Source organism: Chiloscyllium plagiosum, chromosome 1, assembly GCF_004010195.1.
Source record: "Chiloscyllium plagiosum isolate BGI_BamShark_2017 chromosome 1, ASM401019v2, whole genome shotgun sequence".
Classification (NCBI taxonomy): domain Eukaryota; kingdom Metazoa; phylum Chordata; class Chondrichthyes; order Orectolobiformes; family Hemiscylliidae; genus Chiloscyllium; species Chiloscyllium plagiosum.
In genome coordinates this window covers 80,657,442-80,670,232 of record NC_057710.1, presented here as the reverse complement: position 1 = coordinate 80,670,232, position 12,791 = coordinate 80,657,442, and the positions used below count along the sequence as shown (strand labels likewise).

Below are 12,791 nucleotides of genomic sequence, written 5' to 3'. Positions count from 1 at the left end.
GAGATTTACCAGGATGTTGCCTGGTCTGGAGGGAAGATCTTATGAGGAAATGCTGAGAGACTTGGGTCTGTTCTCATTGGAAAGAAGGCGGCTAAGGGGGGTGTTGATAGAGACATACAAGATGATCAGAGGATTAGATAGGGTAGACAGTGAAAGACCTTTTCCTAGAATGATGACGTCAGCTCTTATGAGGAAATGCTGAGAGACTTGGGTCTGTTCTCATTGGAAAGAAGACGGCTAAGGGGGATGTTTATAGAGACATACAAGATGATCAGAGGATTAAATAGGGTAGACAGTGAAAGACCTTTTCCTAGAATGATGACGTCAGCTTGTATGAGAGGGCATAACTACAAATTGAGGGGTGATAGATTTAAGACAGATGTCAGAGGCAAGTTCTTTACGCAGAGAGTGGTAAGAGCGTGGAATGCCCTACCTGTTCACGTAGTCAACTCTGCCACATTAGGGAGATTTAAACAATCCTTAGATAAGCACATGGATGATTTTGGGATAGTGTAGGGAGGCGAGCTGAGAATAGTTCACAGGTCGGTGCAACATTGAGGGCCGAAGGGCCTGTTCTGCGCTGTATTGTTCTATGTTCTATGAAAGATCAGGGACTGGGATTAATTAATTAATAGCACTAACAAAGAGCAAACTTTGAAGAGTTAAATAGTCTCCTACTGTGTTATTTATGATACAATGAATATGGATGGTGGACATAAATGATTAAGTTGCATAACTCAGTAATCATCATCAGCATTATTGTTACAGTCTGAGTACTGGCAGTGATAGTCCAACATTGTGGGTCAATGTAGTCTGATATTGAGTATGAAAATTCAGAATGAGTTAGAAGTAAATTAGAAATGCACAGTCTTCTACATACAAGTAGTCGTATCATCAAAGTATTTTCTAGTGAAAGAAATATACTCATCGCTAAACATAATTCTTTTCGATTAAGTCAATAACCTTTTGCAGGTACTGATGCACACCTGCTCCTTTCTGCTGACTGCTTACTATGAAATCAAGGATCACTGCTTATGAGATTGAATATATTCTTCACCATCTTTAATGTTAGCCCTGTGAGTTTCTTTCCCTGAAGTATCAACTGATTTTCCTTTTTGAAATCATTCACTGTATCTGCTTCAAATACCAATGTAGCAGCAAGTTCCAGCTTGTTCCCACTCATTGAGTATAGGATTTAGATTTAGATTTGAATTTTTATTGTCACGTGTACTCAAGTACAGAAGTAGTGAAAAGTGTGTCATGTCACCACACAGGGCACCATCTTAGATAGCAAGGTACAAAAAACTTAGGTACAAAGTAGTAAGAGAAGCGAGAGTTAAAAAGTTAAGCATTACCACATAGAATAGTAGAAAAATGAAGAAATAAGGTAATAGTTAAGTTGTTCTTGGTTTAATCTAGGAAAATAAAGGAATAAGTGAAAAGTTCATCAGTCTTTGATGAGTCCTCTGCTTATTTCGCTGTCCATGAGACCTCAGCTCTCTGTTCTTGATGCTGCTGGCACAGATACCATCGTTGTTGCTGAAACTGCCACCTCTCCGATCTCCCTGTGCCTCAGGAACATGTCCAGGCAGGATCCACTCGCATGCCAAACCGAGATACCACCATGCACTGCCAAGAGACCAGCCGACATACCACCGAGAGAGCATGCTGGGATCCACAACAAGCTGTTCAGAGCTGCCATGAGCCGCTGTGAGACCAGGCTGAGAGCCGCCATGGGGGATTTGATTCGATTAGATTCCTACAGTATGGAAACAGGCCCTTCGGCCCAACAAATCCACACTGACCCTCCAAAGAGTAACCCACCCCAACCCATTCCCCTACCCTATATTTACCCCTGACTAATGCATCTAACACTACGGGCAATTTAGCATGGCCAATTCACCTAACCTGCACATCTTTGGATTGTGGGAGGAAACCGGAGGAAACACATGCAGACACGAGAAGAATGTGCAAACTCCACACAGACAGTTGCCTGAGGTGCTGGGTCCCTAGCGCTGTGAAGCAGCAGTGATAACCGCTGAGCCACCTTGCTGCCGGGGGAGATGAGCACTAAGAAGGGGATAGCAGCAAAAACAAGGAAAAAAAAGAGTGAGGGAAGAGAAGGAAATTAGAAATAAGCAAAATGTGTAGAGACAGTTGAGTTCTCCATTGCCATCTTGACTGGAAGATGCACTTCCTTAAATCCAGTCTCAGTTCTTGCTCAAAAACTTTAAATCTGTGTCTTTAGCTGTTTTATTAATGGGAGCAACTTTAATTTCTTTACTTTATCAAAACCTCTCAAAATCATCTCTATTAACTCTATCAAGTTCCTTTGTCCTAAAGAGCTAAATCTGATGGAGAGAGCCTCTATCCTGGCATGCTTAAGCATCAGAATTAATTCTGTATTTCAGCCAAGTCACCAGTTTTCACATCTGAGGATGATTAGTGAATGTCAGGCTGGTATCTGTGTTCTCTACCATGGGTTGAGTCACTAGCCACCATAAGACAAGAATGTGTTTTGGGATGGCTTCATCCAAGGTTTTTCAATGCATCGTTGTGGGGCATTTTCAGTAAGATTCATTTTTTTTCTAATCAACAATGTAAAGTTCAGTTTGTGTGCTTCCGCGTTTTTCCTTTACTCAAGTAAAGTGACATTAACTGGGATTTAGAAAAAAATTCTTAATAGTGGCCCATTAGGGAGAGCTGCATTTAATTATTTTTATCAGATGCCATGATGAAGAACTGTTCAAATCAATTATTTAGTTTACCTATCAAGTCAATGCACTAAAATCATGGAATCCCTAAAGTACAGAAAGAGGCCATTCAGCCCATTGAGTCTGCACCAATATTTCAAAAAGCATCCCACCCAGCCCCCATGCCCCACATATCCCATGGCTAATCCGCCTAGCTTACATATCCCTGGATGCTATGGGCAGTTTAGCATGGCGAATCCACCTAACCTGCACATCTTTGGACTGAGAGAGAAAGAGGAGAACCCAGAGAAAACCCACACAATGTGCAAACTGCATGCAGACAGTCATCTGAGGCTGGAATTGAACTCAGGTCCCTGACACTGAGGCAGCAGAGCTAACCACTGAGCTGCTGTGTCACTGTATGCATTTTATGCATATTTGAATATTGCCATATATGAATACAATATATAATTTACATAACTATTGTTTTTCTTTGTAACACAACTTCACTGACGTTTTCTGTAATTTGATGTGTTGTATTAAAGGCATTAATCAACTGCATAAAGACAGTTTCCATGTACAAAATATTTGAACAATAGGCTCTATACATTAGCTGGCTAAACTCTTGGGACCCGGCTCCAAGCCATATTCTTTTTTGCTGCACATTTCCTATCTTGCTTGACAGAGTTTCCCATTTCAGAAATAAAGAACTATATGACTTTAAAAACAAATAACTACATTGCATATCAATACAATGGAAATTTTAACAGAACTACAACATAGAAGGAGACCATTTGTCCATAGTTTCCTTCTCATCCTAAAAGGAACTATCCCGTCTAGTTCCACCTTTTAGATTTTCAGTCGTAGTTCTATCAGTGAAAGTTTCAAGATGTTTAGTCTCCATTACCCTTAATGGCAGAGAGCTCTGGTCCCATACCAGTCTTTGGCTGAAACAATCACTTTATAATATCTTGCTGACCCTTCCTCCAATTGTTTTCAATCTATGCCACCCTGCAAATTGAAGTATATACTCTCTATCCACTCTTCCTGGATCCCTCATGTTTTATGTACTTTGATTAATTCTCATCAACCTTCTCTATTCTGAAGAAAACACGCTCAGACTTGCCATGTAGCTATAATTTCTCCACTCCTGGCAACATTCTTGTAAATTTCTTATGTAACCCCTCTAGTGTGATCATATTCTTCACATAATACAGTGAGAGGAGCTGCAATCTCTCCTTTAGCTGTGGTGTAATTAATATTTCATAGAATTCTAGCACAACCTCCCTGTTCCTATACTCTAGGCCTCAGCCATTAAAGGAAAGTGTTGCAAATGCTTTTTTAACCATCCTAATGACCTGTTCTGCTACTTTCAAGGATCTGTGTGTATACACGCTATAATGTCCTCATTTCTCCTCCACATCTCAGAATCTTGCCATTTGTTGCATGAGTCCCTTGCCTTATTTATTTTCAGCATCACCTTTCACTTCAGTAGATTAAATTCCATTTGCCACTTTTCAGCTCACCTGACCAGTCCATAAACTGTCATCCTACAGTTCTTCATCAAATTCATTTTTGTATCATCTGGTTCACATGATCTCTGTCAACCTTACCCAGTCAAGCCTACATGTGACTCCAGACCCACAGCAATATGATTAACTCTAACTGCCATCTGGCCTAGCAAGCCACTTTTCTTATCTAACCACAAACCACAACAAAGTCTAAGGAGAAGAATGAAACTGGATAGGCCACCTGGTATCAGCCTAGGCACCAGCAATGTCAATACCAAAGCCAACCCTGGCAATCCTGACAAAACTGCAAAGTCCTCTAACTACCATAAGACATTGAAGCAGAAGTAGACTATCCAGCCCACCAAAGCTGCTCCACTATTCAATGAGATCATGTCTGATCTGATATTGCACAACTCCCCTTTCCTGCCTTTTCCCATAACCCCTGATTCCATTCCTGACTAAAACGTTGACTATCTCAGCCTTGAATATGCTTGATGACCCAGCCTCAACAGCCCTGTGTGACAAAGAATTCCATGGAATCACTACCGTCTGAGAGAAGAAATTCCTCCTCATCACTGTCTTAAATGTGCGATCCCTTATTTGGAGAATTAATTCCTGGTCCCAGACTCTCTCAAAAGGGGGAACAACCTTTCCACATCTACCCTGCCAAGTCCTCGAGCAATCTGATAGAATAAAGCAAAGAACTGCGGATGCTGAAGATCTGAAACCATTGCAGAAATTGCTGGAGAAACTCAGCGTGCCTGGCAGCATCCATGGAGAGAAAGCAGAGTTAATGTTGCAAATCTAGTCACCTTTCTTCAGAACAGTTTGGAACAATCCCTGCTTATGAGCCGGCCAAACTTCAAGTCCCTTGTGCTTCAGAGGCGTGTAATAACATCTCGGAACAGAGTGATTAAAGAGTATCCAACCCTTGAGTTAATGCAGGATACACTTTGGAACAATATTTAACAACTGTAAATTGGGAACTTTTATGGCTCAGTGTTAGTGTTCCCGGCCCTGGTCCAAGAGATCCAAGTTCAAGTCTGATTTGCCCCAAATGTATATTGTAATATGTCTGAACAGATTGATTTAAATAATATGCTTCAGAGGGCCCTTGTGGTGCAGTGGTACTGTCCCTATCTCTGAGCCAGGAGGCCCAAGTTCAGGTTCTACCTGGTCTATAGGGGTGTCATCACATCTCGAAATAGGTTGATTAGAAAATATCTAAAATAGCTGTATCTAGAGCAAAGACGTAGAGTGAAAGGGGATGGTGGGTGAAGGCTAATGATCCTTTATCACCTCATAGATGGACTTTGATATGTGGCCAGGAGCTTCTATTATGGACTTATGTTAGGACTTGATCTCCAATTCTGAATTGGTCTGAAGCCTGCAAAGTGCATGATCTGAAATAGCGGTCCTGTGCTAATGCTTTACCACATGGGAAATGACTGCGTATCAAGAATAAACATTTTTAAAATACTTATTCATTTTGTGGGATGTAGGCATCACTGGCAGGCCAGCATTTATTGCCCGTCCTTAGTTGCCCTTAAGAAGGTGGTGGTGAGTTACCATCTTGAACTGCTGCAGTCCACCTGCTTTAGGTTAATCCAAAATGCCCTTAGGGAGGGAATTCCAAGATTTTGACCTGGTGACAGTGAAGGAACAGCAACATATTTCCAAGTCAGTTTGAGTGGCTTGGAGGGGAACTTGAAGGTGATGTTGTTCCCATGTGTCTGCTGCCCTTGTCCTTCTAGATATGGAAGTTGCTGTGAGTTTGGAAGGTGCTGTCTGAGGATCTTTGGCGAATCTCTGCAGTGCATCTTGTAGATAGTACACACTGATGCTACAGAGTATCGGTCATAGAGGGAGTGGATGCTTTTGGATGTAGTGCCAGTCAAGCGGGCTACTTTGTCCTGGATGGTGTCAAACTTCTTGAGTGTTACTGGATCTGCACTTATCCAGGCAAGTGGGAAGTATTCCATCACACTCCTGACTTGTGGCTTGTAGATGGTGGACTGGTTTTGGGGAGTCAGGAGGTGAGTTACTCGCCACAGTATTCCTAGCACCTGACCTGCTCTTGTAGCCACTGCATTTATGTGGAGGGTCCAGTTGAGTTTCTGATCAATGATAACCTCCAGGGTATTGATAGTGTGGTATTCAGTGATGGTAACACCATTGAATGTCAAGGAGGGGTGGTTAGATTGTCTCTGATTGGTGATGGTCATAGCCTGGCATTTGTGTGGGTGAGCATTACTTACCACTTGTCAGCCCAAGGCTGGATATTATCCAGATCTTGTTGCATTTGCAAATGGACTGCTTCAGAATCTGAGGAGTTGCAAATGGTGCTGAATATGTTCAATCATCAGCAAACATCCCCACTTCTAACTTTATGATGAAGGGAAAATCATTGATGAAGCAGCTGAGGACAATAGCCTGAGGAACTCCTGCAGAAATATCCTGAAGCTGGTGCAGCACTTAATTCTTTATTGTTTTCACATTTCAAGGAGGATAGTAAAGTTTGTAAATGTGTATTCATTTCTAATTTCTCTTTCAAATATTAACTTCAATGTATCTGACACATGAACTGACCATTGATGGGTGTACTGTAACATCACCTGCCAGATAAAGTCAAATAAATACAACTGTAGTTATGGAATGACAGTCCATGTAGTGATATTTGTTAACTAGAATACAATGATGACATTTCTCAGCTTAAAGACAACAAGGTGCATGTCTTAGATCCTCAGCAGCTGCTCCTTATACATTTCCCCACATGTGGACTTACCTGTGGGAGTGCATAGTGCTTTCTTGTAAAGCAGTTATAAGACAGCAAAATTCATGGAATGGGTAGGATCATGCTGCTCAATGATCCAGTGAGAATAGAACAAATTGAGTCATTTATTTCTGTACATATCTGAGAAGGACAGTGTACCTGATATCATCCAAAACCTTGATTTCACAATAGCTTATTTCACCATCCTCGAAGGTTGTCAGTTTTTATTTTATTCATTCACAGGATGTGGGCATCTCTGCCTGGACCAGCACTTATTGCTTATCCCTAACTGTTCAAAGGACAATTTAAGAGTCAACTACATTGCTAAGGGTCTGGAGTCACACATAGGCCTGACTAGGTGAGGATGGCAGTTTCCTTCCCTCAAGGATACTAGTGAACAAGATGGGTTTTTATGGCAATTGACAATGGCTACACAATAACCGTTTGACCAGACTTTTATTTTTTGAAAAATGCAAATTCAAACTTCACCATTTGCCATGGCAAGGTTTGAGCCCATTTCCCCATTACATTAACATGGTGTATTAGATGTCAGTGGCATTACCAGCTACAGTGGAACCTCGATGATCTGAATATCGGATTATCCGAAGATGACTTCAAGGTCCCGCAAACATGTTACATGAAAGAGCTAAGTGTATTTGATTTACATGTACTGAAGAACATGTGAAACGCTGGCAAAAACAAAGAAACATGAGCAGCTCAAGCATCAGTGACTGGATTTTTTTAGGTAAGGGTTGTTACACAGCCCTTTGCAAAAGTAAGTGTTTTACGTACAGGGTATTCCTGTCACTTTATTGGGCTGTTCATTAAAATAAAATGGCCGAGAATGTAAACACATGCGTGAGGCGGTGCTTCTGTCGTTCTATAGCAAGACTGTGTTCCTAGAAACTGACAAATGCTGCTGCGATCATAGAAGCTGTTCAGGACCTTGTTTAATGCTGTATTGCCAAATGGTAACCACTGCTGCATTTTTGAAAAGTTTTCTTATTTATCATTGCTTTATTTTGTTCATCATGTGAAAGCTGCGTCCTCTTGCACTCAATACATTAAAATTATAGATCTAAATAAATTGTCTGGTGGAGCACAGTGTTAGATCAGTGTGGCTTCCCTTGTTTAAGATAAAATCGATTATCCGAATAATCAATTATCCAAACGAAATAGTGCACACCCATCTCATTTAGAAAATTGAGGTTCCTCTGTACACCAGTACCTTCCTTTAGGAGGGATTGAAGTTGTTATGAAGATATGGGTGTACTGTACCTTTAAGCGAGTAAAAGCTAGCAGTGACAGCACCAAATGTTCTCAACAAGATACAATGTTACATGTGCTCCAGCTATTAGGGTAGCTGGTTGCTTGGAAGCAACAAAACAGATTCAAATTAGGCCAATCGCTTCAAATTATACCCTGAAAAATACCAAATTCCAAACGATTTTGAATTGAGTATATTGACAATCTTAAAAGCCAATGACACAATCCAATGCTTTTGGGTATAAGACTGGGGAAAATTGAACAGTTGTGATGAGAACTGCCACAGCTGTAGACTGCTAATCAGAACTCCAAGAGGTACCTGTCTAGAAAAGAAGTTTGCACAGGGGAAAAACCTCAACAAGAGCCAATCTACCGACAAAGATAAAGAGAAGATTCGATTGCTGGCTGGTTTAAAAATTTGAATTTTTCTGTAAATCTAATTGGGAGTTTTATCGGACTAGTATTATAGAAGGGAAGGTAAAAGATAGGTTAGTGGAAGGAATTGTAAATAGTTATTAGTTAATTATCCTCTGTTATACTTTAAGAAATAAAGTTGTTAATTTTTACTTGACCACTTGAACTTTTACAAATTACAGCACGGGTTAAATCTTTTGTGCTGCTGGTTTTAAATTAAGCAGGAGGGTTTACCCCGTGTCGTAACAAAGTCACCTCAAAATACTGCCAAATTGGTACTGCTGTAGCCAAGAATTATTCTGTAATAACATTTAATGTACCATCCTTCACTCTGTCATTCAATGACTGCATTGCATTTATTTGATTCCATGTTTTTAATTAGTATTGAGTTGACAACAAATGTCATAGCTGCTCTCAGTTGCTTAGTGAAAATCTGAATACTTCAGGGTGTCTGCTTCCATTTCATTCAAGTGTAATCTTGCAGCAGGTTTGCAGGTTTTTATTATGCAGATTGCTATCCTACATAGAAACCTGCTGCTTAGAGTAACTTTCAGAGTCTATGCTTCACACTGTCTGACCAATTGCAGAGGTTTACATTTTTCTTGTGAGGCTTCTCTGAGCTGCTGCCTCCTCAGGATCCCTCCTAATATCATTTGACCCTGACACTCCAAATGTAATGGCTGCCAATCAGGTGACCAACCTAAATTCACTGTGTTAGTTCAGGGCATGCATTTGGCACTCTCATCCACATCTTCCAGGTAAACAAAGCTGAGATCTCAGAATGACTTTTGGTTTCTTCACCAAGGTAGGTGGGCTAAAACACACTTCTTGGTTCTAATGTTAAAATCAACCTACATTTTCTTCTCCTCCCACATTTGCTATTGAAGCTTAAGGAAACACATCACAGAATGCTTTTAACTGACAGAACGCTCTACCATTATGCTTCACCTCTCCAATTCACCAGGCCTCCATATGCATTTTGGTTTTATTAATGTCAGGATTGTCAATCATCTCCTGTTGTCATAATTTAAATTAGAATGTTCAGTGTTCATTTGGCTATAAATGTATTTAAGTCCGACGTCAATTCACAGCCTATGCAGATCGCAGATCAAAATTTCAGGGTGAACAAAGAAGTAGTAAAGTTTGGTATAACTACAGATAGGAAATCTGGGATCAAGCACTGCTTGGAATTCAATGCAACGGTATCCTGGTGTGAAAGCAACACTTCTGTATTGAGTGTGAGCTAGTGTAACACGTATCCAGGAAAGATCAACATTTAGAAGGTTCAAATCCAGACAATATGTTGACGATGAATCAAAATAGCTCCTTTATTTTACATAATGGAGACTTTTGTTTAAAACATTGGAACATTACAAAGAAATTACTGTTCTGCACAACAACCAAAACTTATTCTGGCATGAAGTCATTTGAGTACAATAAATACTCTATATCTCAGTGCATTGCAAAAGACTACTGGCTCTCTTTAATATCCTGTTTCTGCAACTTTACAGACTCTGTCCAGGTTCATGCAAAAATGCTGAATGATGTGTTAATTAATTAAAAACCTTAACAAGTTAAAAAGTTTTGTGCCCCCAAAAATATCTATCATTCTATTTCATATTTAGGTGAGGAAATTGTAAAACAATAGTTAAGGGGCAAACAACTAAGGCGCTTACAGGAAACAGATTGGACACTTAAATATTCTGCTAAGGCTCAATGTCCTCATTTAAATATTGTACTAAGGCTCAATGTCCTCATTGAAGCAGTCATTCTATTTTTAACTTGCATTGGCTGGATTTCCCAAGCATCTGGAAATTTAACTGCTGAAAAGACATGAGAAGGTTAAATCTTTAAGGTCAGCACCTTTCCAACAGTCAGGAGGAGCAGATTAAGCCCTCCAGTCCCAACAAGCTACCCAACAAACCCAAGTCATTTCAATCCAGCACCCCTTTCCTCCCCCCTACTACTGCTTGCGCACAGAAATGCATTTCTGGACTAAAATCCAGACCTAGGAAATGCTGAAACAATTAATTTAATCTTCAGTCTGGAGCTGGGAGCCTGCCTTCACATCTACAGGAACTCACAAGACAAATACAAGGTGAGGGTGAGGATAAAAATTTAACAAGACATGTTGGGAGGTGCCTTGCCCTAGAAAGTACAAGAATGTTCTAAAAGGTATACACAATACATACACAAATTTTACAACTCACAACAAGGTGGAGGGTGAGGATAAAAATTAACAAGACATGTTGGGAGATGCCTTGCCCTAGAAAGTACTACAAGGTATACACAATACATACATAAATTTTAACCTGTTTTGGCTTTTGTCTAATCTATCTCTTTTTGTTTTCATTTTGTGACAGTGTCTATGAAAAATATTGGTGAAAAAAGTAAGTATTTATTTCCAAATTACTTACCAAGATTTATTGGTATAAAAAATTGTTCTGAATATGTCCTGAACTATCCAGCAGGAATGAAGTGAATTGAGGTCAGAGTCTTGTTAAATTCCCCATTTGATTTATATTCTCTTTTAAATGCAATAATAAAATGAAATTGGAATCCGATTCACAATCACTATATTTCTATCAGGTGTGTTTGGTTAAAATCAATACTGAATTGTAATACTTAATTAATTGACAATCCAATGCTCAAAATTACTTAGATAACTGTAACATACTAAATGCTATTCAGGTTCTTAAACATCTTTAATTTGAAGAATCAATGCCGCTCCCAAAGTTTTAGTAAATATATTGTCCTGGTTGGAAATTATCTTCCGTTATACTGCAAATTATTTCAGAATTACCCAGAATATTGTAGAATTTAATCCATATTGTGTCATCTTCTTCAACAGCATGTTTTAGAGCTGTTCAGTACCAATGCAAATACAGATATATCCACTGTTGAGAGTATGGTGCTGGAAAAGCACAGCAGATCAGGCAGCATCCGAGGAGCAGGAGAATCGACGTTTCAAACATAGGCCCTTCATCGGGAAGGGCTTATGCCCGAAACGTTGACTTTCTTGCTCCTCGGATGCTGCCTGACCTGGTGTGCTTTTCCAGCATCACACTCGCGACTCTGATCCCCAGCAGCTGCAGTCCTCACTTTCTCCTATATATATATCCACTGCCACTCATGGTCCCTAATACCCTCTATGCCAAACTGTGGAACTTTGTTGCCCATTCACCCAGCATATATTTTAAACAGAACTAGTGAAAGGTAAAAATACGTTATGTATGGCGTACGGTTTATTTTTAAGTTATTCATTCATAACTTTCGACTTGCTTTTAAAAGTATCTGTTTTCCTCACCATCAACAACTTCTTCCAATCCTCCCACTTCCTCCAAACCAAAGGGGTAGCCATGTGCCCCAGCTATGCCCACCTTTTTGTTGGGTATGTATTACTGACAACCTTTTGTAGTACACCGGCACTACTTCACACCTTTTCCTCCCCTACATTGATGACTGTATCAGCGCTATCTCGTGCTCCCATGAGGAAGTTGAACAGTTCATCAACTTCATTAACACCTTTTACCCCAAACTCAAATTCACCTGGACTGTCTTGGGCACCTCCCTCTCCTTCCTGGACCTCTCCATCTTCAGCGACTGACTAACCACAGATATCTACTACTAACCCACCAACTCCCACAGCATCCTAGACTATACCTCTTCCCATCCCACCTCCTGTAAAAATGCCATCCCTCATTCCCAATTCCTTCGTCTCCACCACATCTGTTCCCAGAATGACCAATTCCACCTCAGAAAGTCCCAGACGGCCTTATTTATCAAAGATCGCTATTTCCCCTCCCACCTGATTGATGATGCCCTCCAGAGTATCTCCTCCACTTCCTGCACCTCTGCCCTTAAACCCCACCCCTCCCAACGCAACAAGGACACCCTGGTCCTCACCTTCCACCCCACCAACCTATGTATATGTCACATCATCCTCCGCCACTTCCGCCACCTACAAACAGACCCTACCACTAGGGACATATTTACCTCCCCATCCCTATCAGTGTTCTGGAGAGACCATTCCCTCCGCGACTTCCCTGTCAGATCCACATGCCCCCCACCAGCCTAAATCCCACTCCTAGCACCTTCCCCTGCCACTGAAGGAAATGCAAAACCTGTGCCCAC

At 40.6% G+C, this 12,791-nt stretch overlaps 1 protein-coding gene across 2 annotated transcripts in view; it reads left to right on the top strand.

Annotated features, from left to right (window-relative positions):
* The window catches only part of zdhhc2 (zinc finger DHHC-type palmitoyltransferase 2), a 107,432-nt gene that overhangs the window by 26,810 nt on the left and 67,831 nt on the right, over positions 1-12,791 (top strand). For both annotated transcript variants that reach the window (XM_043690199.1, XM_043690209.1), the window contains exon 2: positions 11,021-11,047. In XM_043690199.1, coding sequence (XP_043546134.1) covers positions 11,021-11,047 — 27 coding nt within the window. The remainder of the gene's footprint in view (positions 1-11,020; positions 11,048-12,791) is intronic.